The 27,803-nt window shown below is 43.0% G+C and overlaps 1 protein-coding gene across 1 annotated transcript in view; it reads left to right on the forward strand.

The window, feature by feature from the left end:
• Positions 1 to 27,803, forward strand: part of abhd18 (abhydrolase domain containing 18) — a 47,122-nt gene that overhangs the window by 17,676 nt on the left and 1,643 nt on the right. Inside the window, exons 9-13 of the mRNA XM_069670027.1 lie at positions 24,663 to 24,752; positions 25,707 to 25,808; positions 25,950 to 26,143; positions 26,555 to 26,688; positions 27,547 to 27,709. Coding sequence (XP_069526128.1) covers positions 24,663 to 24,752; positions 25,707 to 25,808; positions 25,950 to 26,143; positions 26,555 to 26,688; positions 27,547 to 27,709 — 683 coding nt within the window. The remainder of the gene's footprint in view (positions 1 to 24,662; positions 24,753 to 25,706; positions 25,809 to 25,949; positions 26,144 to 26,554; positions 26,689 to 27,546; positions 27,710 to 27,803) is intronic.

Here is a 27,803-nt window from a genome sequence, read left to right on the forward strand (position 1 = left end):
CTGATGTTTTATTCATTCAAACATTTTAATATCCTTCTATTAAACACACATTTGCTATGTATGAGCCAATATATTATATATTTTTATTTGTGACATCATGATCATTAACCCCTGTGTTTTTTTACCGTTGATTATGCGATTTCTGTCCTCCTGGGTCAATTTTGACCCGGTCTGGTTTTGTCACGCTCACTGGTGCTGGAAAAGGAGAACCCAAAAGCACGACAATCAGGCAGGCAGGTTGAAAGGGAAGATCCGTTTATTCAGTCCAAAAAACAGGCAGAGTCAAAACCGGGAGATCAGTCAATCAGGCAAACAAATCCGACAAGGGGCAGGCAGGTATCCGAAGTCCAATAAGGCAAAAACAGGGTCAGCACTAGAAGGCAGAATAGAAAATACTGGAAAGCTTGGCAAAAATACACACAAGGCAATCTGGCAGGGATCAAGTGAAAATGACTAGAATATATACTGAGGGACTAATGACCAAATCGACTGCAGGTGAGAAAATGGGCGGGGAAAACCAGGTGAGGGAAATGAGATGATTGCATGGCAGGGAAGAAAGGCAGGATCTGAAATGACAGGAGAGTTAGTGATAAGACATGAACCAAATAAGAAAAAACAAACTAAGAGTTAGTGTAACTATGTTACAGAACCCCCCCCTCTAGGGACGGCTCCTGCCGTCCCACTCGGTTGATCAGGATGAGCCAGGTGGAAGTCTGTGATGAGAGCTGGGTCCAGGATGCTGCGAGTGGGGACCCACGAGCGTTCTTCTGGGCCGTAACCCTCCCAGTCAACCAGATACTGCACTCCCCTACCACGTCGCCTGGATTTGAGGAGACGACGGACAGTGTACGCAGGTGCCCCATCAATAAGCCGGGGGGGTGGTGGGGGTTTGGAGGGGGGCAGAAGTGGACTCTCATTGACAGGTTTGACCTTGGAAACATGGAATGTTGGGTTAATCCTCATGGATGATGGAAGGCGAAGACGGACAGCCACAGGATTGATTATTTTAGAGATCGGGAACGGGCCCACAAAACGGGGAGCCAACTTCTTGGAGTCCACTCTGAGGGGAAGATCCCGTGTTGACAGCCAGACGCGTTGTCCTGGGGAGTACCGGGGTGCAGGATTGCGATGACGATTGGCCGATCGTTGGTAACGGTCGGAAGAGCGCAGGAGTGTGGAGCGGGCCTGCATCCAAGTGCGCCGACACCGTCGGACGTACGCCTGAACTGAGGGAACGCTGGCTTCACGTTCCTGTTCTGGAAAGAGCGGTGGTTGGTACCCCCGGGAGCATTGGAAGGGTGAAAGACCAGTGGCTGAACTGGGCAGGGTATTATGAGCGTACTCAATCCATAGGAGCTGCTCAGACCAGGAGGAGGGGTTGCGGGAAGTAAGGCAGCGCAGTGCTGTCTCCATCTCTTGATTCATGCGTTCTGCTTGACCGTTGGATTGTGGGTGGAAACCAGATGACAAACTGACAGTAGCCCCCAGCATCCTGCAAAACTCGGACCAAAAGTGAGAGGTGAATTGTGGTCCCCGGTCAGAGACCACATCACATGGGAGACCATGCAGCCGGAACACATGTTGCAACAAAACTTCAGCCATTTCCTTGGCAGTGGGTAATTTGGGTAAGGGAATGAGCATGGCCGCTTTGGAAAAGCGATCAATAACAGTGAGTATAACTGTGTTACCGTTTGAAGGTGGTAGGCCGGTGACAAAGTCCAAAGCAATGTGAGACCAGGGACGGCGAGGAACTGGCAGCGGATGAAGGAGACCGGATGGAGCTTGGTGAGAGCTCTTATGTTGAGAACAGACATGGCAGGCAGCAACAAATTCCCTGGAGTCCCTTTCCATGGAAGACCACCAGAAGCGCTGTCGAAGCAGGGCTAAAGTGCGTCTCACCCCAGGATGGCAAGCCAGACGAGAAGAGTGCCCCCACTGGAGGACCTCAGAACGGAGACTGTCTGGAACAAACAATCGGTTCTCTGGACAAGCACTAGGAGCAGGGTGTTCAGTGTGGGAGCGTTTTACCTTATTCTCCACCTCCCAGGTTACCGCTCCGATGACGCATGCAGAGGAGGGGATACCTTCAGGCTGGGATGGGGAATCCTCTGACTGGAACTGACGGGACAGAGCATCGGGCTTGACATTTTTGGAACCTGGTCTGTATGAGAGAGAGAAGTCAAAACGGTTGAAGAAGAGAGCCCACCTAGCTTGACGAGAGTTCAGTCTCTTGGCCGATCGGATGTATTCAAGGTTTTTGTGGTCAGTCCAAACCACAAATGGTTGCTCCGCCCCCTCCAACCAGTGTCTCCATTCCTCCAGTGCAAGCTTGACTGCCAACAGCTCCCGGTTCCCAATGTCATAATTCCTCTCCGCTGGGTCCAGTTTCCGGGAGAAGAAAGCACATGGGTGGACTTTCTGGTCCTCAACCGACCGCTGAGAAAGAACTGCCCCGACACCGGTGTCTGAGGCATCCACCTCCACAACAAACTGGCGAGCAGGATCTGGGAAGATGAGAATAGGAGCAGAGGTGAAGTGTGACTTCAACTCACCAAAAGCCGCTTCAGCCACGGAGGACCACCGGAAGGGCTCACTGAGGGAGGTGAGAGCAGTGAGGGGAGCTGCCACTGAACTGTAGTTTCGAATGAACCTTCAATAGAAGTTGGCAAATCCCAGGAAGCGTTGAAGCTCCTTGCGTGTGGATGGAGTTGGCCAGTCAGTGACTGCTTTGGTTTTGACCGGGTCCATCCGGATGTTGCCAGCGTTGATGATGAAACCCAGGAAGGATACCTCTGAAGCGTGAAACTCACACTTCTCCGCTTTAACAAAGAGCTGGTTCTCCAAGAGCCTCTGGAGGACTTGACGTACATGCACCACATGCTCCTGCCTGGACTTAGAAAAAATGAGAATGTCATCCAGATACACGAAAACAGACACATTGAGCAGATCCCGCAGAACATCATTGACTAATCCCTGGAAGACTGTAGGGGCATTAGTGAGACCAAACGGCATGACCAAATATTCATAATGACCACTAGGAGTATTAAAGGCCGTCTTCCACTCATCACCCTCCCTGATTCTCACCAAGTGATAAGCGTTGCGGAGGTCAAGTTTGGAGAAAATGGTAGCCCCTTGTAGCCGTTCAAAAGCAGAGGAAATTAATGGAAGAGGGTACCTGTTTTTTATGGTAATGTCATTAAGTCCCCTAAAGTCAATGCAAGGTCGCAAGGTCTTGTCCTTTTTGTCCACAAAAAAAAATCCTGCTCCAGCGGGAGATGATGATGGTCGTATGATCCCTGCCACCAGGGAATCATTGATGTACTTTTCCATAGTCTTAGTCTCAGGGACTGATAAGGAGAAGAGTCGCCCTCTAGGGGGGAATGTACCTGGGAGGAGGTCAATGGCACAATCATAAGGGCGATGCGGTGGCAAAGAGGTGGCCCGGGCCTTGTTAAAAACCTCCTTCAGATCCAGGTAATCCTTAGGAACTTGTGACAGGTCTGGAAACTCAGAGGGGACAGTCAAACCAGAAGCAGATGACAGGGCAGACTTCAAACAAATAGCGTGACAATGATTACTCCACTGCAGTATAGTCCCTGAAGGCCAGTCAATGTGTGGATTATGTCTCCTAAGCCACGGAAACCCCAAAATGACAGATTGTTGTGGAGCATTGATCAGGTGAAAAGAAAGAGTCTCAGTGTGATTACCTGAAATGGTCATTTGAAGGGGAGTAGATCGATGAGTAACCCGGAAAAGGAGACGACCATCCAAGGCTGAGGCGTCGATAGGCTCCTCCAGGACCACCTGACCAAGACCCAGCTGGGAGGCAAGAGTTATGTCCAACAGGCTTTCATCCGCACCAGAGTCAATGAGGGCTGAGACAGTCTGATAATTCCCCGAACAGAAAAGCTTTACCTGAACCAAAGACCGAGAGGGCGTTTCAGAGTTCATAATCCGGCTCACCAGCGCCCTCTGGATGACTGGTGAGCCATGTCTTTTACTGGACAAGAAGAGGCGAAATGGCCGTCCTGACCACAGTACAGACACCTGTTCTCCCGTAGGCGGCGCTGTCGTTCTGCTGTAGACAGCCGTGTCCTGCCCAGCTGCATCGGCTCAGAAGCGTCACACGGAGCGTTCATGTGCTGCTCAGAAGGAAGCCCCGGAGGGTGGGATGGCTGGTTGAATCGCGCAGGTGAAGCAGCGGACTGAACTCTCTCCCTCCGCCGCTCCCGCAGACGACCGTCTATGCGGATAGAGAGAGAGACAAGTGCGTCCAAATCAGCAGGAAGATCACGGGCCGCCAGCTCGTCTTTGATGTCGTCTGAGAGGCCGTTGTAGAAAGCATCGAAGAGCGAGGCAGCGTTCCAGTTACTTTCGGCTGCTACAGTACGGAACTCGATAGAGTAATTGGACACAGACCTGCCTCCCTGCGTCAGGTTAAACAAACCCCGAGTGACCTCTCTTCCTGGTGTGACATGGTCGAAAACTTTCCGCAGCTCGTCGGAGAACAGCTTGACAGATGAGCAGATGGCGGATTGCTTCTCCCACTCTGCGGTTCCCCAGTCTCTAGCTCTGCCGGTAAGCAGAGAGACAATATACGCTACCCTGGACCTTTCTGTGGAAAAGGCGGAAGGCTGGAGTTCAAAGACGAGGGAACACTGCACAAGGAACGGCCGGCAGGAACCCGGAGCTCCGGAGTAACGTTCCGGAGGAGGTAAACGAGCATCCGACACCGGAGGAGTCTGGACAGGAGGGCTGACAGACGATGCAGGGTCCAGACCACTTTCCGACAGAGAGAGCCTTTGGAGATGTTCCTGAATGCTGCTCATGCTCCTCTCATGACGAGCCGCCATCTCCTGCAGACCGTCTGAAACAGAGGTAAATTGTTCGTCGTGGCGCTGAAGAGCGCTTGCCTGTGCTCTCAACTCATTGCGGATTGAGTCAGCGTCGGCTGGGTTCATAGTGGCCAGATTGTTCTGTCACGCTCACTGGTGCTGGAAAAGGAGAACCCAAAAGCACGACAATCAGGCAGGCAGGTTGAAAGGGAAGATCCGTTTATTCAGTCCAAAAAACAGGCAGAGTCAAAACCGGGAGATCAGTCAATCAGGCAAACAAATCCGACAAGGGGGCAGGCAGGTATCCGAAGTCCAATAAGGCAAAAACATTGTCAGCACTAGAAGGCAGAATAGAAAATACTGGAAAGCTTGGCAAAAATACACACAAGGCAATCTGGCAGGGATCAAGTAAAAATGACTAGAATATATACTGAGGGACTAATGACCAAATGGACTGCAGGTGAGAAAATGGGCGGGGAAAACCAGGTGAGGGAAATGAGATGATTGCATGGCAGGGAAGAAAGGCAGGATCTGAAATGACAGGAGAGTTAGTGATAAGACATGAACCAAATAAGAAAAAACAAACTAAGAGTTAGTGTAACTATGTTACAGGTTTGGCTGTTTATAAAGCGAAGAGTATAAAATATCACCTTTTTTTTTTTTTTTACCACTTTTTAGCCAGGTTCATTTCAAATCATTCTAACCAGCTTTTTTCACTTCTTTTTAGAAGTTACGGTCAATATGCCCTATTTACATTAAATTATTCCTTATTTTTTAGTTGAAAAACGCAATAATTTTGAAATATTTTGACTATAATTATGATCAGAGGAGCATATGATGATGGATTATCACCGACTGGTATGTCAATGTTTAGTCAGGATATTGTTTGAAAACCATTTTTAATTTTTTAATGGCAGCAGATAATCACACTTGTTGTTGGAGCCTTTTGGAGAAGTTTTTGAATTAAGAAAGGAAAATTATAAGAATATTATTTGGGTTAAATTCTGATAATTTGAATGTTTGAATATAATTATTATTTGGTATAACTCTGGTATTTTGATTGAGTTTGATTATTTAGAAGATAGAAACTTACCTGGTGTGTGACATATTCGCTCCTCCTGGAGTCTGCGTCCTGAGAGCGCTGACAGGTGGCTTTAAATTAGGTGTGTGTTCTGTCTGTTGTGGGTTAGATTGCGGCGAGCAACAGTTTTTTCGACTACATCGTTGATGAAAAGTAAATCCTGTGTTTGATTATGCTTAATTTTATTGGAAAAGTCAGAGTCAGAGTTTGTCATTAATAAATTATGTTTTGATTATTGCAGCCAATATATCGTGCGTTCTTTATGTAAAAGTGTGTGTCAGTAACTCCTCATCTAACCTTAGGTGGCTAATATAATTGTTTGATAGCCAATTCACTTGTTGTCCTCCCCGGGTCAAAATTGTAACACTTGTATTTGGAATTTATGGTCAATATACCTCATTTACATGAAATTATACTTTGTTTTTGTGTCAGATTTAGCTGAAATTTTGAATTATTTTGACTATAGTTATGATCAGATGAACATGTGTTGATGAATTATCATTGACAGGTCTATGTCAAAGTTTATCCAGAATATTGTTTTGAAAATATTTTAATGGCAGCACATAATGACACTTGTTGCCCTCCCGGGTCAAAATTGACCCAGTCTGGTTTGTGACAAGCATAAAGTATAAATTATCACCTTTTTAGGCAACTTCATTCCAAGTCATTATTAGTAATTACCAAGTTTTACACGTATTTTTAGAATTTAAAGTATGTCAATGGACCGCATTCAAATGAAATTCTACTGCTCGTTTTTGAGTAAAATAAGCAGAAATTATTGATAATTTTGGCTGTAGGATGTAGAATATTCACAGGTCAAAACTGACGATTAAATTTTATATTTACAATATACTGTAAACATTTATTTCAAAAACTATTCACCTGTAAAAACTCTTTCTTTTCAAAATAGTTTCAATTAATTTAAATACAAACTCAAAAACACAGAAAAACAATCCCAGTGAATGGGCCTTCACTTGCATGATTGGGAGTGTGTTGTTGTAATGGTGGGTTTTTGCAAATATATGTGTTACATTTTTAGCAGGGTAGAATTGGCACCTCCTGTGGGTACGGTGGCCAACAAGGGCAATCCCATAAAGCATTTCCATTAGAGCCAATAAGTCAAAAACACAGACATACACTAAGTCCGAACAAGAGTCAAGAATGATAACGTGCTGCAAATCCAAATCCAGAAAACACATGCAAAAGCTGCAAATTTAGTCAACACAACGTAAGTGCTCCAGTCCTGTAGGGGGCGCTCAGAATAGTGGCTTATTATTGACGGGAGAGAGAGGGAGGCATGAAATTCTTGATTATCTGCAGCTAAGAGGGGGCTTTATTACCCGTTGTCCGGCTCTGAGCGCAGGGGAGTGTTGATGTTTACACGTCAAACTAGCACAGGAGCTTCGGACCGCCGGGAGTTTGGAGTTGTGAGGCTTGCGGGGGGAGACAGGGCGGGCAGGCCCATTTGACATCAGGGAAGCTTTCTTGCTAGGTTTGGCTCCTGACATCCTGGGGCTGCCCCCACTGAACTCCACACTCAGCTTCATCGGAGATTGGAACTAACCAATGCACAACATTGCTCTGCCATCCCCACCTACTACATCTTTCTGGGTGTCAGAGTCCAGGTCTGACTCATTGTAAATCTCCTTGGTATTGTAACAGAAACGTTACCCCCTGTCATCAAACTCCACCACCATTCTCCACTGAGTCCCCCTCCCCAGCCCTGAGAACTTTAACTTCAACTTCCGAAGTTCCTGTGCTAGTTAGAGAAGTAAACATCAATATTTCACTGTGCTCAGAGTCCTGACACGAGGCAGAATCAGCTAATAGCACCACTAGCTATAAGGCTAACTGAGATCTGTAGCTAATGGAAGTTGTACTTAGCGTTATTGTGTATGTACACTATGTGTTCTGATACTCAATAAATTCACTGCCTCGTCCTCCTTTTTCTGTCCCGTCAATAATAAACCTGTTACACTGAGCACCCCTGACAGGACTGGAGCACTTCAGTTATGTTGGCTAGATTGGTAGTGTTTTTCTTTAGTGTGTATTCTGGGTTTGTGTGTTTGTTTTTTGTTTGTTTTTTTAATTTTATTTTGTGCAATGTGATTGCATCTACAGGCAGTAAGACAAAATTAGATATGTAGACACTTAGAAGATTATGGTAAATTATCATTTCCACAGAGAAGACAGAAAGATTAAAAAACAGTATCTAGTACCAATATTAGAGTCTCTCATATTCATATTAATTAAATTAGACTCTTTATTATTTTTCAGTTTCAAAAGATGGCTACTGGAAGGAGCCATAACAAAAGTATATATACAGTAATGTGTAAAGGTTTTAGGCAGGTGTGACAAAATGCTGTAAACTAAGAATGCTTTCAAAAATGGAAGTGTTCATAGTTAATTTCAATCAATGAACAAAATGCAGTGAATGAACAGAAGAGAAATCTAAATTAAATCAGTATTTGGTGTGACCACCCTTTGCCTTCAAACCAGCATCAATTCTTCTAGGTACACTTGCACACAGTTTCTGAAGGAACTCGGCTGGTAGGTTGTTCCAAACATCTTGGAGAACTAACCACAGATCTTCTGTGGATGTAGGCTTCCTCAAATCCTTCTGTCTCTTCATGTAATCCCAGACAGACTCCGTGATGTTGAGATCAGGGCTCTGTGGGGGCCATACCATCACTTCCAGGACTTCTTGTTCTTCTTCACGCTGAAGATAGTTCTTAATGACATTGGCTGTATGTTTGGGGTTGTTGTCCTGCTACAGAATACATTTGGGGCCAATTATACGCCTCCCTGATGGTATTGCATGATGGATAAGTATCTGCCTGTATTTCTCAGCATTGAGGACACCATTAATCCTGACCAAATCTCCAACTCCATTTGCAGAAATGCAGCCCCAAACTTGCAAGGAACCTCCACCATGCTTCACTGTTGGCTGCAGACACTCATTATTGTCGCGCTCTCCACCCCTTCCGCGAACAAACTGCCTTCTGCTACAGCCAAATATTTCACTTTTTTTTTTTGAAACTTTTTATTTATTTTGCTTTTTTCTTACATAAACAAAGTCAACTGCACAACAATGCAGTAGCAATAGGGGAGGTAAAAATAAAAATGAAATAAAATTGAGGAATAAAATAAATAATAAGTGGAGGTGGGGTACACCACTCTTGTTACAGCTTTTTCCACTGTCTATTTGGTCTGTTGAGTATTAGACCCTTCTTTTTTCATATACACAGTCCAGTTGTGCCACTGTTGGTCCAGGGTCCCTGCTTTCATTCTGAGGTAATAAGTCAGCCGTTCCATCGAGTAAATCTCCTCAACAATTCCCAGCCACTGTCCTGGGCTTGGAGGGTCAGTTTTCAGCCAGTTTTTTGTTATGGCCTTTTTACATGCCAAGATCAGTATTTTGAAAAGATACAGGTCCTTCTTTTTAATAGTTCCTTCTGGGATCAGACCCAGGTACATTATCCGGGGGTCTCTGGGTATCTTGTAGGAAAAAATTTCTTCAAGAATCTGAACCACTCTGTCCCAGAACCCCTGCAATTTTACACAAGTCCAGAAAACATGTGTGTGATTGGCACTCTGCCCGCATTGTCTCCAGCATTGCTGCTGTTCACCTAATTGTTTATTTTTGATGTGTGGTGTGATGAAGAAGCGAATTAAATTCTTCCATCCAAACTCCCTCCACCTTTTAGAGCTGGTGGAAGTTTGCTGAGTTCTGCACATAGAATGCCAATCACTTTTGGACAGTTTAATATTCAGTTCTAACTCCCATTTCAATTTCACATACAATGAGTTTCTTCCATTTTGTTTTTGTAGACCTCTATACAGCTTAGAGACAATCTTTACAGGAGTACATTTATATGCCTTGGTAAATATTTCAATCACTTCGTTTCCTTCTGCCGAAACTCCTCTTTTGATCTCTGTCTCATAGAAATGTCTTAGCTGTAAGTATCTGAACAGGTCACCATTATCTAAATCAAATTCTCTTTTGAGTTTTTCAAAGGATTTGAAAGTTTTCCCCTCTAGGAGTGTACACATCGCTGTAATCCCCTTGTCTCTCCACCTTGCAAATGTGATGTCAGTTTCTCCGGGACTAAATTGAGAAGTTTGAGAAGGCCAAATTAGAAGTTTACTATCTCCTTCTAATTTATATTTTTTAACTATCTTGTACCAATTGTTTAATGCATTCTCCAAAATTAAATTTTCTCCCTTATAGTCTGTATGTTCTTTCCCACCTAGCCTGGTTTGAGGTTGAAGATTAACCATGTTCAATTCAATGTGTTTCCACTTAGCTTGGTACTCCGGAGAGCACCAGTAGACAAAGTATCTCATCTGGGCAGCATAGTAGTATTCCCTTAAATTTGGTACTGCAAGACCTCCATGCTCTCTGTCAATTTGAAGTGTTTTAAATCTTACCCTTGGTCTTGCTCCAGCCCATATAAACCTTGATAATTGTTTGTCCCACATTGAAAACTGTGAATCTGGGATTCTGACAGGTAAAGACAAAAAGAGGTACAACAACCTTGGCAGCACATTCATTTTCACTGCCTCAATCCTAGAAGTAAAGTCTAACCCCAGTGTGGACCATTTTTTAATATCCTCCTGTATCTTATCATTTATTATTTTGTAGTTTATTTCATATATTTTATCAAGCTTCTGACTAATCAACACACCCAGGTATTTTATGGATTTTGCATCCCACTTCATTTTATATTTCAGCCTAATGTCTTTACTTAGAGTGTAATTAAAAGAGAGTAATTGTGTTTTAGCTATGTTCAATTTATAACCTGACTTTTGACCATACTCGTCTAAAGTCTCCATGAGATTAGGCAGTGTTAAGTCAGGATTCTGGAGATAGATGATAATGTCATCCGCAAAGAATCCTATTACATGGTCCTCATTTGCTATGTTAATTCCTCTCAACTCTTTGTTTTGTCTGATATTCTGTGCTAGAGGCTCTATGAATATCGCAAAAAGTGCGGGGCTAAGACAGCAACCCTGGCGAGTGCCTCTATGTAGTTTAAAGCTGCCTGATAGATGGCCATTGATTTTTATCCTAGCAGTAGGTTCCCTATAAAGAGCCTGTATGCACCTGACAAATTGACTATTAAAGCCCAGCCTCTCTAGCACTCGGTACAGAAAGAGCCAACAGACCCTATCAAAGGCCTTTTCCGCGTCTAAACTGACCAGAACTGCACTTAGATGTTTTTTATTAATCTGTTCTATAATATGTAAAGTTCGTCTGATGTTGTCTTGAGTTTGACGTCCTTTTATAAACCCTGTCTGATCCTCATTAATTAAGTCAGGCAGGAGATGTTCAATTCTTTTAGAGATAATAGATGTAAACAACTTGTAATCTACGTTTAATATAGAGATTGGATGGTATGATTCACAATTTTCTTTATTCTTCCCTTCTTTTGGAATGACTGATATAACGGCTTCTTTCCATGATGGTGGTGCAACGGCTTTTGTTAGAGTCCAGTTAAATGATTCTAACATACTAGGAGCGAGGTCTTCTTTAAAAATCTTATACCATTCATTCGGGAAGCCATCACTTCCAGGACATTTATTTGCTTTCAATTTACTGATAGCACTGTCCAGTTCTGTCTTTGTGATGGGAGCAATTAAATTATCATTTTGAAATTTTCCTATGGAGGGGAGATCTAATGATGACAAATATTGTACAATGTTTTCTTCATCCACAGTCTTGGGCTGTGAGTATAGAGTTTCATAGTAATTTTGAAAAACTTTATGGATTTCATCTGGCTCATAAGTTATTCTATTAGTTGTAGGGTCTCTAATTTTATGTAATGTATTTTTTATTTGTTGAGCCCTAAGGCGTTTGGCTAGAATTTTTGTTGCTTTTGAGCCTGCCTCGTAGAAGCTTTGTTTGGTGAATCTCAGTTTCTTTTCCAATTCCTCGTTCAGAATATTATTTATTTGGTCTTTTAATTCTTTAATCTGGTTTTTCAACCCTTGGTCCCCTTCTTTTGATTGTTGCTTCTCTAATTTTCTCAACGTTTTCTCTAGTTCATCATATTTTGACCTCTTCAACTTTTTTAGAAAGACTGTTCTTGAAATGAGTCTCCCTCTCATTATTGCTTTAACTGTGTCCCAAACAATAGTTGGATCCACTTGACCTTGTCATATTATCTTTTATGCATTCCTTGATTTCTTCTTTAATCTCCTTAACAGTGCTTTCCTTATTTAGAACACTGATATTTAGTCTCCATAGTGTGCACTTCTGTCTGTCGTTCAGATGTATAGTTAAATAGATTACATTATGGTCTGATATATCTGCTGTTCCTATGGAACATTCTCTCACTCTATGTCTATCAGTAACATTCATCAAAAAGAAGTCTATTCTGGAATGAACACGGTGAGTAGCTGAGTAATGGGTATAGTCTTTTTCAGATGCATGAAGGTTCCTCCAGACATCGAACATTCCTGTTTCTCGAATTAACAAGTTGAGATCTCTTGACTTAAGACATTTAGATCTTTTTATACTTGTTGTGTCTATAGAGTGGTTCAGGACTGTGTTCCAGTCCCCTGCACAGACTAATACTCCTTCACTTTCAGAGGTTAATATGTGAAATAGAGACTTAAGAAATTTTCTATCACTCTCTGGAGGGGCATATATATTAGCAAATGTGACAAGGATGTTATCAATCCTTCCTTTAATAATTATATATCTACCCTGTGCATCGCTCTTTTCCATAATTAATTCAAAATTAAGACTGTTAGAAATCAGAGTAGCAACACCTCTTTTCCGGCTGTTTTCACATGAACTAAAAAAAGAGTTTAAATATCCAAACTTTTTCAACTTCTCATGTTCGTTTTTGGGCATATGAGTCTCTTGGAGAAATATGATTTGCACCTTTTCTTTTTTCATTTTAGCAAGTACCTTACTTCTCTTTACAGGGTTACTCAGGCCATTCACATTTAAGGAAGCACATTTCAGATTATGTGACCCGATCATGTATACTCTTCAAAGTAAGCAAGCAAGTGTCCCCACAAAACAAACTCTTAACTTGAACTGCAACTAGAAAAAATAAACATGAACGTGAACAGACCTCCAAGGATGAGAGGGGGTCTTCACCCCCCTCAACTGCGACCCCGTTGGTGGGTCGAGGGAGCAGCCTCTCACTCTGAGAGGGCCCAATGTTAAGGGTGGTCAAAGAGTCAGAAACCAATGTCTCTACCATCCTACTAGTCCAACTATTACTTTGTAGAAAAGGATGCCACCTCTCCCAGGCGTTTGATGCTCTGTATAGAGCTTCAGAGGAAAAAAAGAAAAAGAAAAAAGAACCACTCAAATGAGAGTCTTGAATTTAAGTTTTCATACCGGTAATGCAAAGTCCGTGCTCATAAATCCTCGGTTTGTCCTCTCTGGTACTCCCGAAGTTTTTCCCTCGCTCTCCGGGCCGCCGCAGTCCCCTTCTCCCGACGCCCAGCTGCCTGCTGCCATCCCATCAGCTCCAGAAGCCGTGTCTCCGGGAGGCTCTCTCCTTCGGTCGGCTCCGGCTCTTCCACGGGGAAGCCGCGCTTCTTCAGCTCTCTCTGTGCCTCCTGTGCGGTGCTGTATGTGCGGACTCCGGTGGTCCAGTGGATCCGCATGCTTGTGTACGGTGTCTGGAAGCGGATACCTTTTACTTTTAGGGCTTTTTTGATTGCATTATATTCCTTGCGCTTTTTAACTATCTCCGATGCATAATCATGATCGAAGTAGATGAATCTTTCCCCCAGTTGTATTTTCTTCTTTTTCCAAGCTTCTCTCAGTATCAGCTCCTTAGTGGTAAACTCCAAGAAGTTGACAAGAATGGGTCTCGGGGGTGCATCGGGTCGGGGTCGGGGCGCCAGAGTCCGGTGAGCCCGCTGTATTTTGAGGTCCATGTTTTGAGATGCTGGCAGCTCGCTTTTAATGAATTTCTCTACAAACTTTAGTACCGAGTCTCCCTCTTCCTCCTCCGCCACCCCGAAGATGCGTATGTTGTTTCTTCTCGACCGGGATTCTAAGTCCGTTACTTTTTTCTGCAGGGATCTGTGTTGTTTGAGGTACGTACAGAGCGTCTCCGTTGCCTCTTCGGTCCATCCTTCCACCTGCTCCACCCGGGACTCTGCCTCGTCCACGCGGTCCGACAGGCTCTGCACTGCCGTTGTCAGATTATCAAGTTTCCCGTTGACTTCTTGCCTCAGTCGAGTAATTTCCTGTTTCAGACAATCATTGTCCTCCTTCATATCATTTTTTAGTGCATTAATCGCTCTAATGACATCTCCGGAGTCTGCGTTTGTAGCGGGATTTTTCTGGTTCACCGCTGTGCCGCTACGAGTGTTAGCTTGGGCTAGTCCGGTGTTGCTAGCATTCGGCGTCGAGTTGTTTTTTTCTTGTGCTTTTGGCATTTTTTCTTTTTTCTTTTGGTCTTTGGTGGTTCTTCTTCTACTCGTCGTGCCCTTGCTCAAATAAATACGGATTTTTCGAGTTGCTAGACGAGTAATATTTACTAGGCCTGGGAGAGCGACTCCACAGTACGTCTTACTCCGCCATCAGCCAAACCGGAAGCCCAATATTTCACATTTTGACTCATCAGTCCAGAACACCTGCTGCCATTTCTCTGCACCCCAGTTCCTATGTTTTTGTGCATAGTTGAGTGGCTTGGCCTTGTTTCCATGTCAGAGGCTTTTTGGCTGCAACTCTTCCATGAAGACCACTTGTGGCCAGGCTTCTCCAGACAGTAGATGGGTGTACCTGGGTCCCACTGGTTTCTGCCAGTTCTGAGCTGATGGCACTGCTGGACATCTTCCCATTTGGAAGGGAAATAAGCTTGATGTGTTTTAAATCTGCTGCGCTAAGTTTCCTTGGCCGACCACTGTGTCTACGATCCTCAACGTTGCCCATTTCTTTGTGCTTCTTCAAAAGAGCTTGAACAGCACATCTTGAAACCCCAGTGTGCTTTGAAATCTTTGTCTGGGAGAGACCTTGCTGATTTAGTAGAACTACCTTGTGTCTTGTTGCTGTGCTCAGTCTTGCCATGGTGTCTGACCTGTGACATGGAACTGTCTTCCACAACCTCACCTTGCTAGCAGAGTTTGGCTGTTCCTCAGCCAGTTTTAAGCCTCCTACACAGCTGTTTCTGTTTTAGTTAATGACTGTGTTTCAACCTACATGTGAAATTGATGATCATTAGCACCTGTTTGGTATAATTGGTTGATCATACACCTGACTATAATCCTACAAAATCCCTGACTTTGTGCAAATGTACCTCTAAGAATTGCTGCTGGTTTGAGAGCAAAGCGTAGTAACACCAAATATTGATTTAATTTAGATTTTTCATTTGTTCGCTCACTGATCAGTTTGTAAAGCGTTCTTAGTTTACAGTATTTTTTCACATCTGCCTAAAACTTTTGCACAGTACTGTACATACAGAGAGAAAGAGGAAAAATAAAACAAATAGGCCTAAGTAGATATCAAGTAGCATTTTGGCTTCACATATGAACAAATAATTACAGTGAAGGATTTAGACACAAAACATAAATACATACGTATATATATATATATATATATATACATATATATAAAAAAAGAAATTACAATTTCACAATTGAAATATGTTGATGTTCCTTCAATTCAACAATTAAACATTTTAACAAAATCAGGTCTTAACGGTTTGACATATAGCACCCATTTTTCCCTGTGTGATAAGAATATGTTCAACTGTAGATTTAAAGAAAAAGTAACTTTTTCCATCCTATACATTGTTACATCTGTCCAATTATCTATTATAGGTCCAACATGCAACATCCATCTGCTGCCAGCAAAATACCTATTAAATATTTGTCAATACCTTTTACTTCAGGGGAGATATAGCCTAAATATATGGTTTTGAAATCAAAAGTTATTTGTTCTTTAAAAATGGTCTGAATTGCAGCTTGGCAGCCACAATTTCTACAGCAGTGAGGGCTTCTATTATCATACTGTGCCTTCCAATAGGGAGTGATAAAAAAACGAACATTTTTCCAGCAAAACTTCTTCCATGCGTGAGACTTTGTGCTTCTCGACTGAAATGTACAGATATCTTGCCACTCTTCATCTGATATTGTCAGATCATCTTCCTTCTCTTATTTTCCTTTTATATATTTTGAGGCTTTTATGTAGTTGGGAGATGATGCCTCTTTTAACATCTGATTTATATGCATTTATGAATAGTTGGACAAAGGTTCTACCGGCTTATTTTCCTTTTTGAGTTTCTGGATGTAATATTACTATATATAATAATATAATTTAAGTTTGAAAGCACACAATCATCAAATTTTTGGGTTATAAAATCTTAGTCATACGCACACCAACTCAAAATTTTCACGTCATCTTCTAATTTATTTATTTTATCACTGTTTTTCACACCTTCAGAACAGATTTTACCCAGGGATTTTCTAGCCCATATATGTATCTTTGCAGGTTTCTATCTGATAGTACCACTTGTATATGAAGTCTTGAGGCAGAACCACACTAAGTATTTGAACGATTCGGTTTTTCATTTCAATGGATATTTGTTTTTAAGATTTTCAGAAAGATTTAAATTGTATGTAAGAATTTCCGTTTTTCCTATATTTAGTTAATAGCCCGATAGAGATTCATCACTTCTGGGAGAGATCTTTCTGGGTTTTTTTAAATATAAAAGAACATCGTCTGAATAACTAGCTATTTTATGTTCTATGCCAGCGGTCCCCAAACGGCAGACCTATTTATAGTTTTGACAAATGCATCTATTTTAACCTGCGCAGCTTTTTTGTCTTTGCGGTAGTGATATGGGGGTCCAGGAAACTCGCAGACCAATGCATTCGTTGTAAATCATCACATGTGATGCTACTCAGCCAATCAAATCTGTCACTCAGATTAACATCGCGACTGACCCGGTGGGTGTGTGAGAATACAGATACAGACTGAAGAGCCAGTCGACAAGAGAGTTACAGAGACACAGTGGGAGAAAATAAGTGAGTAAGGGAAAGGTAGACATGGCGTGCTCTAAAATGAGAGCAGTAGAGAAAACCTTTTTTCTTTTAAGACTGGACAGACTCGTATATGTTCCGTCACAGTGGCGATAATTAAACGTGACATTGTCTGACACTGTCACTCCGTTTGTCTCTGTTAACAGAGACTCCAGGCTGCAGTTTAGTTCAAACTCTTCACTCATAAACCTGAGAGTTACACAGAGCTACATCAGGCTTCATCATCATGACTAGTTTTCCTCTTATTTCCGCAGTTCTGTTCTTATATGTTCCGGTATGTGCCCTCTCTCTCTCCCTCTCACTCTCTCCAGCAGTCCGTCAGTGTACAGTGCTTTTAAATGTTATTTATTTCATTGTCATTGCCTGTTTTAAAACTCACTATGACTCACCATGAGAAAAAGTCTAACTGCAGCTGCTTTTTCGGCAAAACATAAAATTAAATTTGGCAAAAATAAAATAAAATATAAAGTGAATCCCCCTATTATGGTCAAATCTTGATCATTGTGTCAGGAGGCAGAGAGATAGCAGCTTAAGTGAAGAGGTAAAGCTGTCTCTGTCTTTCATCTGATTTCTGCATGGACAACATTATACCACACTGTGAATATGGCTCTTTAAATCCTGCTCGAATGTGAAGGACAATATGCAATGTGCGCTTTATATCGTCCTATGTTTGGCACTTGTGTGTAAATCCTGTCTGATCATTGTGAATTAAACTAGGGAGGAATTCTTCCATCCTCCTAGCCATTATAGAAGTGTATATACGATAATCAACATTAAGGATCGAAAACAGTCGGTATGAGCTGCACTCAGACTTGTCCTTTCCTTCTTTAGGTATTACAGATATTATTGCCTCTTTCCAAGTAGGGGGATTATTTGCCTTCTTAAGTGCCCAGTTGTATGTGGTTAGTAACATAGGTATGAGTTCCTTTTTAAATGCTTTGTGCTAGGGATGCACTGATACCGATACCAGTATCAGGTATCGGGCGGTATTGGAGCAGTACTCGTATTCGTACTCGTAAAACTACGATGAGTACCGCACCCGTAAACCACTTAACAGCTTGACGTTAGCCTCCCATTAATTAAGCGAGTAGGCCGAGAAGTAAAGTTGAGTGTTAAAATGTCAGCAACAGTTGTAGTTGCATCATTCTGTCGATTTCCTTTGTTACAGTCAGAAAGTGAGGAGCATCTCATGAAAATGAAAAATGTTTTTAAAATCATTATGAGAACTGTAATATTATTAAATACATATCGGTACTCTGTATCGGCAAGTACCCAAATGTAAGTACTTGTACTTGGTCTGAAAAAAGTGGTATTAGTGCATCCCTGCTTGGTACCACTCAGTTGTATAGCCGTGGCTTCCTGGTGATTTGTTCGGTTTTAGTTTGTGAATTGCTTCTATTAATTCTTTTTCAGTTATTTCTGCAATCAGGACACTACTCTGGTCTTCAGTCAGATCTGGTAGTTCTAGAGACTCCAAAAAGGAGTCAATCTGGTCCTCATCCACGGAGGCACTAGAAGAAAGCCGTTTATAGAAGGATTCAAAGCCTGGATCTTATCCTGCCTGCTCTCTATGGTGTTTTTGTTGAAATCTCTATCATAGGTTACAATGTTACAATGTTACTTTCATTAACAATGTTAATTCATTTAGCCGATGCTTTTGTCCAAAGCGAAGTACATCTGAGAGTTAATACAACACAAGCAACGATCAAGACAGGAGGGAACGAAGTCAGTAAGAGCTAACACACAGCTTCAAGTGTGATCTGACACTGGTGTTGACAGGAAGTGTATAGGGCGTTTTTAATAATAATCATCATCACTAGCAACATCAAGTGGACGGAGTGTAGACCTAGATGAGGGTGTTAAGGTAGGCAGGAGCCGTTTTTCTTGCTGTTTGGTGAGCAGGCAACAGGGATTGAATTTGATGCGAGTGGCGACTGGAAGCCAGTGGAGGGATATGAACAGTGGGGTGACGTGCCGTTTTGGGTTGATTGAAGACTAGTCACGCTGCTGCGTTCTGGATCAATGTGCATGCAGGAAGGAGGAGGGAGTTGCAGTAATCAATGCGTGATATCACAAGAGCCTGTACCAGCGGTTGTGTTGCATTATCTGAAAGGTAGGGTCTGATCTTCCTGATGCTGTACAGGGTAAATCGACATGACCGAGCAATCGAGGCCACATGAACCTTAAATGTTAGCTGGCCTGGGTTGGGGGGCAGACACAGTCTCTATAACATTAACATTGTGGCTGGGAAACTGCTCACAGGGAAGCTCAGAGGAGTGTGAAGGACTATAGCTCTGCCTCCTGGTCTCAACTCTGGTTTGTCAGGTTTTACGACTAACAAACTTAGCCATATTACGAGACAAAAGATGTGCTGGGCACCACCTCGACAGCCAGCGGTTGAATGATGACATGCGGCTATACATGTCATCACTCGTCAAAATGAGCAGGGGTCCAAAGAAAACTACGGAGTCCAACATCGTCTTTGTAAATGCACTCACCGACTCAACATTAATTTTAGTGACTTCCGATTGGCGTAACCGGGAGTCATTAACGTTGACATGAATAATAATCTTACCATATTTACGATTATCCTTTGTCAGCAGTTTTAAATTGGACTCGATGTCGCCCGCTCTGGCCCCAGGAATACATTTCACTATGGCCGCTGGCTTCGCTAACTTCACGTTTCTGACTATGGAGCTGCCAATAACCAGAGTCGGTTTCTCAGCGTGTGTGTCGCTGAGTGCGGAAAACTTGTTTGAAACGTGAAGTGGTTGGTGGTGGACCGTGTGCTTCATCTTGCGGCTATGCTTCCTTCTGAGAGTAACCCAGCCACTGCATCCCGGCTGCTCGGGAGTTGCCGGGGGAGAAGCTACGCTAGGTCGGCCCGCACCGGCTACTGGCCCTGGGGGCTTGCTGCTGACTACAGCAGCTAGCGATGTTTTGTTTTCCAAGGTGCGGAGCCGCGTCTCTAATTCCGTGATCCTCACCTCCATAGCTCCAAAAATACTACATTTCATACAAGTACCCTTATCCGTAAAGGAGGTCGAGGTAGAGCTAAACATCTGACACACTGAACAGGGCAGATCAGGAGAGCAGGAGGGAGAAGGAGAAGCCATTTCAATGGATTAAGCTAGCTGCTAAGCTAACGGCTAAGTGAGTACAAAGTTAAGGGTTTAGCAGATATGACGCTAATGCAACAACGAGAGTGCTTGATGAAAACTAGTGTCTGTTTAAGTACACAGCAGCTGAATAACCGCAGTGATGATAATTACAGCAGATTAATCGATTTAGCTCTAGCAACAACTACAAATAGCACAGGACAACACAGTAGCAGCAAGAAAACAGGAAATGACGCAATACGCTCACCTGACGCAATACGCTCACACCAGGGATGACAAGGAGCTCAGTCTTGGATAGTTGGTTGTTTCTACAATTTTCTTGCTAAAACTTTTGTAAATTTAGAGCCATTCTCATAATATCTTTGCTTAGTGAAAAGCACATTTTTCTCTATTTCTTGTGTATTTATCATTTAATTTCTAATTTTCTTTATTTCAGTCAGACAACTCGCGTTGTTATAGTCTGAAATGTTTATTGCAGCATAACATAGCTCATGTTTGGCGTCTAGGCTCCGACCTCATCACTCCTCGCTGATTTATTTTACATGCAGAAATTGAGGAGTGATGAGATAATATCTTAAACCCCCTATTCGGAGCCTGCAGGTGGATGCTGGGGTGGTGGTGGGGCTGAAATTAAGAGCGCAGTACTGGTGCAGGGCAGCGATGGCAATGACAGAGCAGAGGGACAGACAGGATCTTGCAGCTTAAATATACTCCAATTGGGAGGAAGTGTTTGTCAGGTGATGTGGAAGTGACGTATATAAATTATTAAATCAGTGCAGCTTGAGTTGTCTGCCTGAACTTGCTCGCAGGCGTTGCTCCATTTGTTGTAGTATCCTTGCGTCTTGACTCTGTGCGTGACAAACCTCTAGCTGCTTCAACTGAATTTGCAACACAGGTAATTTTTTTGATGTAACTTTTTTTTAAGTGAGGTTACAGCTATTATTTTACCTCTTAGTACAGCCTTTGCTGCATCCCATAGCATAGGTGGGGAAATCTCTCCGTTATCGTTTTCTTTTATGTACATTTGCATGTCATTAATCTTTTTTTTTTTTAAATGAGGGTCGTTAAGAAGGCCAGAGTTAAACCTCCATGTAGTATTTCTGTTTGAGTGTTCCCCACATTAACTATTACATAAACAGGGGCATGGTCACTTAAATCTATTGTTCCAATATCTGCATCTATAATCTTTGATCTATCTTTACTGAAAATAATGAAGTAATCAGTTCTGCTGTATACCTTGTGGGGGGCAGAATAGTATGTATACTGCCTTGTATTTGGACACATTTCTCTCCATATGTCTATTAAACCTGTCTTTAATTACTTTTTCATGTGCCATATTCTCTGTTAGACAACTCAAACTGGAAAAACAAAACTGCTACAAACAATCTCTCTGGTAGAACATAGAAACCAAAACACAAACATATCAAACTGTCCAAATTTGAAAAAAACGTTAATTTGACAAACTTTAGCTTCCAAAATAAACGATTCTGTGAAATGACCCTTTCACTGGCCAGAAAAAAGCTTTGGAGGGAAAGCCTCTCTAAACAATTGCAAGAGTAGGGCCCTCCATAGCAGCTCTGTCCATATGTCGTACACGTCCGTCACAAATGTCCGACTTACTTTACAGTTCGTACTTTAAGGAAAACTGAGGGAGAAAGTATCTTTTGTTCTTCTGTCTTAGAAATTGTTGAAAGAAAGATTCAAAAAAAGATTGCACCAGGCATCATAATTTAGTTTTTCTTGTCTTACATTATACTATTGCTAATTTTCTCATGCCTACGGGTGCGTTTAAGAATTGAGAACATTTTCGTGGTCCCTTGTATGTAGAGTTGCATTTCAGTTATTTGTATCTTGCTTTTTAACGGTGGATTGTCTCCTGTAAGCCTGAAGTTTGTCTCTCATGTCCGCACTCCTGGATGAACCTCCAGTCACGTCCCGTCCTCATAGAAGACGGACAGTCTGGCCGGGTAGGGGGTCTGGAAGCGGATCTTTTTCTCCTTCAACACTTGTTTCGCTTCATTTTACCCTTTCGCTTGTTCAGTATCATGGCAGGGTAATCATGATTGAAGAAGATTCTCTGGTTGTTAAAGGGCGAATTCGCCAATTTTCAACCTCAGTCCTATCATGCTGTTATGGGGAGCTAATGCCATAATGGTACAACAAAAGTACAATTTCGCTCTGTGCCTCTGGAGGACGTTATCAGCTTCTCTGGAAAACCTCGGCCAGACGTAAAACGCGTCATCTGGCAGACTCCGGGGAGCTAGCTAAACTACACTTCCTCAATCCAGGACGTCCGCCCCCTTTGATCGCCTGCAGCAATCAATGTCCTTGATTGGTAACGGGGAGTGTTTCACTCCAGCGTCTCTTTTCCTCTTAGTCTCCTTAAACTCCGGTACAACCAATGTGAACACCATGATGCTCTGTTTTAGTTTTGTTTGTAGATATATTTGGTGAGACTCTAAGGGGGGAATTCACCAAAGGATTGCACGGCTTTTGTGCCGGCTAAACCTGAAAATGACATTAAGACTCTGCCTCATACTCCAATGCACCCCAAAGTGCGCTGCAGAGCGAACAGCAACTGTGTGCCCCAAAACCGTTTGTGCATATTTCAATGAGTCATGTTCTGCAACCATTCAGGGCAAATTTCTCCCTTTTTCATTGCCTCGTAAAGCACCTAGTTCACAAACGCCAGGACGAACAGCAGGTGGTAGGAGCTGCGGTGCAGTATTATTAGGGCTGTCATTAGGGAGTTTACACTGATCGTGACGACAATTCCACCTTTTGTGTGATCAAAAAATGAATTTGTCTGTAAAAACAATCTGTTCGTAATATTTTGTCATTATTATTAGAATCGGGAGACCAATCAGTCCGGGGCTATGCGAGGCTCAACCTTGGCACACTTTGTCCACATGTCCGGAGCTGTTACGCAGGAAGGGGATTATTATATGGATGGACTATATGCTGCTGCTGCGCGCTCGTTTTAAAAACATAAAGCTGCGTTACAGAGAGTAATAATAAATGCCCCCTCCTCTCCCGTCTCCTCGTCGATCTGTGCATGCAGTTGAGGTCCATCAGTGTGCACGCAGCTGAGAGGGCAGCACCGCACAGCAGAGAGCGGAGCTGCAGACAGCTTCTCTCCACAATCAGACACAAAACAAGAGCAAACTGCACGGAGCTGCCAAACTTTATGGGCGAGTTTGCGTCTAAATATCATCAGGGCAATGTGCTTTGTGAATCAGACCTTGAGACGAGTGAATGTTTACCAACTGTTCTGGTCGAAAGAAAGAACATAACAAACTTCCCTATGTAGGGCGTGGTCGCCTTCAATATGGAGTTCCATAGTCGGGGGAATGTCAAGTTTGTCACGGATGTGACCTTCCCTCTTGGTCGACGAGCTTATCCTCGTTTTGAGTTTGGACTTTTAGCATGTTTCTCATCACATGCTCCATTGTTGCAGTCTCGTTTCCACCTTGTTGATACGGTCTTCTGCTCCCATTCTTTAGTTTGTTTTGTTTTGTTTTGTTTGTCTTTAATGTCATCCAGCTGACAATTGTTCTCTTTTCTTAAATCTTGAATTTCTTGCAGAATTCTCTCAAAATTCACTTTTAGACTTTTCGTTGCACCTCTGCTTTCCGCCATCTTTCCCGTTATTAGGACACGGCTCTGCACCTCGTGGTTCTTCGTGGTCCTCGTGTAACTCTGGCATGTTCTTCTTACTATTATCCCTGGTTTCCATCCTTATCCTGCTACCAGACTGATTTTATTACTTGGTAAGATTAAATCCTGAATTAGCAGGATTAGCATCATTTTCAGCATTGTTCTCTAATTCACTTTGTCTTCCACTTCTTTAGATTCATCCTGGTCATGTTCCTCTTCAGCAGGGTTCAAACGAAGTCAAGAACCTCTGATACAGTGTAGCGCCTCTTCATTGTCACTCGTCAGACTGAGTGAAATTATCAAAAAGCTGAGAGTTTTATCGTTTTTTGTTGTTTGTTGTTGTCCTAACCCCCCCGTAGGGAAAGGCACATCAAAGGTCAGACAAGAACAGGTTTACACAGCTGCAGCCTTAAAGTCATGTGTGTGTCTTTGTGTGTCTGTGTGCGTGTTTGTGTGTGTGCATACATGTGTTCTGCTCGAGAGCACAATAGTGTCATCCATTGCTTCATTGCACCAACTAGGTGGGTCTCAGCTTCTGTTTGAGTGTGTGTGTGTGTGTGTGTGTTTGTGTGTTTGTTGTTGTTGTTGTCGTCTTGTCCACAACTTTGATATATGTGTGTGTAAGTGTGTGTGTATAAGTTCATCTGCTGGAAAGCCCAATTGTGTGACCCATTGCCCCATGGCACCACCGGGTCAAATTTGACCCGGGAGGAGCACAAATGCTACAAACTTGAATAAAACACCCATAATGCAGTGTAATTATTGATCATGACTGGTATGTGCACTGAGCATAGCAGGGAACCTTCCTTTTGGGGCAATTAGATGAAAGAAACCCATAGTTATGATACAAAGAAGTTTGAAAACCGGTCAAATTTGACCCCGAGGACAACATAAAGGTCAAAGCACTTTTAAAAGGATCCTTCTGTCACATATTTTTGTACTGGTGTGTAGATGGCATCTCTGGCAGTGACGAACTGGCCGAAGCCGATCCCTCTGGTTCCCTGTCTGTCCTGGTCCACGGCATCCAGCGTCTTCACCACGGTAACACCCTCACATGATCAGTGAGGTCACTTTCTGTTATTAATGCAGTGTTACAGTTAATGTTATAACCTGGCAGTGTGATAAAGCTGCTGTCAGCTGTGACGGAGCGGCTCCATCACTGACTGTCGGCAGCGCGCACTCAGACACACTCACACAGACACACATGCACATGCACACACCAAATGTTTCCCTCTCCATCAGTGTCTCTAATCTTCCAGTAAAACTCACTATTATCCGTCTTCTTCCTTCTACCCTTCTGTTTCTGTAGCACGACCAAGGGTGCACACTTGGAAGTTCTACTGTCAACCTTAGCAGACATTTACACAGCATTAGGTTTCCTTACCTCGAGGTGCGCTGCATATTAACGTCGCCATGCGCCGTATGTGAGTTTGGTGAGAGAGACAGAGCGTCCCATTTCCAGATATTAAATATCCCGATATGCTGCACGCTCATGTCTCATCTTTTGTTTGTTTCATATCTATATTTGCCAAATATGTTGTTTTAGTTTGATTAAGATGGTTATTAAAATGTATAAAATCTTATTATAAAATGTGTTAAAAGTTTAAAAGCTCATGGCATATGAAATAATAAGATAATACATTTATGGTAAAAAATTATGTTTTTAATAACACCCAGTGGGAGGGGCTTCAAGTATATCAGAATCTGCCTTGGACTTTAGAAGTCAGTCTGGAGTTTGTTACAGAGGAGGTAACTGCTGAGAGAACTGTTTTTGCATTGCTGCTATTTTTTGTGATTTTTGGAGGAGTTTGAGAGAGAACCCCGCAACATCAGCTCTCATCTCCTCTGCAGCCTGAAGATCACAGACAAAGAAACATAAATCATGTTTACTGTAACTCTCTGTGTGTGTGTGTGTGTGTGTGTGTGTGTGTGTGTGTGTGTGTGTGTGTGTGTGTGTGTGTGTGTGTGTGTGTGTGTGTGCGTGCGCGTGCGCAGGGTGTGCTCAGTCGAGCTGTGAACTGGACGGAGCTGGAGAAGCAGTATGCTGTAAACTCAGTGTATGAAGAGGAGATCATTAAGCTGCTGGAGTACTGCGGGGTGAGTTCACATCTGAGTCTGAACCTCTCTTTATCATCAGGTCAAACAGAGCATGCTGTCCTTCACTTTGACTCCTTTAGTCTTTGAAGACGTGATTATCATCAGGTCTAACAGTTGGTGGATCTTTGTGCTGCCCTTCAGGCTGACTCCTTTAAGATGGGTCCAGACTTCCTGAAGGATCCAGGGTCTCTGGAGGGTCTGCTGGATCTGTCTGCAGAGGACGGAGCGTCAGAGGTACAGAAAGGTGGACGGGGCCTGCTGATTGGTAGAGACCATGTCGACCATTTGTTATCCTCAGTAAGCAGCAGTGGGACCAGAGTGGACTCTATACAGAGGTAATCAATATAAGTTAATACAATACAAGAGACTCAGTGTGTTCAGTCTATAAAAGCACAGCTTCATTCATATTCACAGTGTAGTTTAATGAACATGCCTCAGAAACATTATCACACAGTCAATCTTTAATATGTAAATCGCAGTAGTTATTCTGCGTCACAGTCGAGCACCTGCAGGGCATCACTACACTACTCGGGTTCAGATCCCAATCACCTCCTCCAGAGTCCAGATTCCCCTATAGTCTCTGGGCCGAAGCTTTTCTAGCTGACATGTCAAAGTGTTGAACAACTAATGAATGATCCTTTGTTGATTTTATTCAGCTCATTAATTTTATTACTGTGTTAGATCTCAGTCCAGTGAATCTGTGACTTCATGTAGGTTTAATCTATGAACTTTATTTCCATTTTCAGAAGCATTCATGCAAACACTCTGCAGGGGAAGAAGACGGATTTAAACAAATGCTGTCGGCCATCTTTACACAGAGAGTCAATCAGCTTCATGAAGGGGGTGATGGACGAGTGCACTCACATGGCCAACTTCTCTGGTAATTCTTATCAGACATGACAAATGATACTGATACTCCTCTAGTTATAACTTGAACAAATGCTCAGTGTGTCCATGAAAGCAGACTTCTGTTTGGTTTCCACTGATGGAAAAAAAAAAAATCACTGAATTGGATGAATTGTTTTCAGATTTTTGAGACATCCAGAACTTTTGACGGACAAAATAATACCAGAGGAAGTTTTCTTCTTCTCTGCTTTCTAATGAGATACAAACATTGTGTTGAGCGGCTCCTTCAAGCACGCCCTTCCCCTGCATCACACACCTAATGGGCAACATGGCAGAGCCTTTAAAATAATATGGTGTAAACTCATGGCTGACTCGCACAGCAGGAAGGGGTTCAGTACGTCCGTCTGTCTGTCCGGTACGGGCTGCGCAGAGAGTCCACAGGGTTCTTAATCTGTCTCTACAATCAGATTCATCCCTCCATAACACCGGTGTGTCTGGCTTTGGGTTGCAAAGATGTCCTGAAAAACAAGAGGTCTCACTCTGGACAATAAACTTTGTATATAAAACTGAAATGAGGTCTCACTCTGGACATATTTATAAAGATTGATAGTGAACACAGGAGAAAGAGAAATTACATCTGGTGGTTTTGGCGTTGCTGTTGCACCGTCTCTGTTGTATAATACACTGTGAGTAAACTGACTTGTGTGGTGTTTTTTGGCTGCTGTTTAACTTGCTGGTGTACTTTTGTTTTGGGTTGGAGGATCTGCCGACTCCTCTGTAGGTTTGCTTTTGTAAATTTATCACCGTATTACTTTGACAGACTGAGCCTGACTGGCACCCTGGCTGCTGTGTTTGAATGTCAAATAAATGTTCTGTCCTCTGTCCCTCTCAGTCCCAGTGGATACCAGTCTGATCATTGTGGTCCAGGCCAAAGAGGACGCCTACATCCCTCGAACGGGTGTCCTCAGCCTGCAGGAGATCTGGCCCGGCTGTGAGGTCCGGTATCTGAATGGGGGACACATCAGTGCGTACCTGTTCAAACAGAACGTCTTCAGGTAAACCAGGGCCCAAAGGGGGGGTCTCCATTCGTCGTGCTTCCTCTGGCTGTTGTTTTACCCTGTTCACTGTGCAGCACTTTGGTAAACCTTG

The sequence above is a fragment of the Semicossyphus pulcher genome, unplaced genomic scaffold (assembly GCF_022749685.1).
Source record: "Semicossyphus pulcher isolate SPU_LCO1_2020_fin unplaced genomic scaffold, fSemPul1.0.p SCAF_2, whole genome shotgun sequence".
NCBI lineage: Eukaryota > Metazoa > Chordata > Actinopteri > Labriformes > Labridae > Semicossyphus > Semicossyphus pulcher.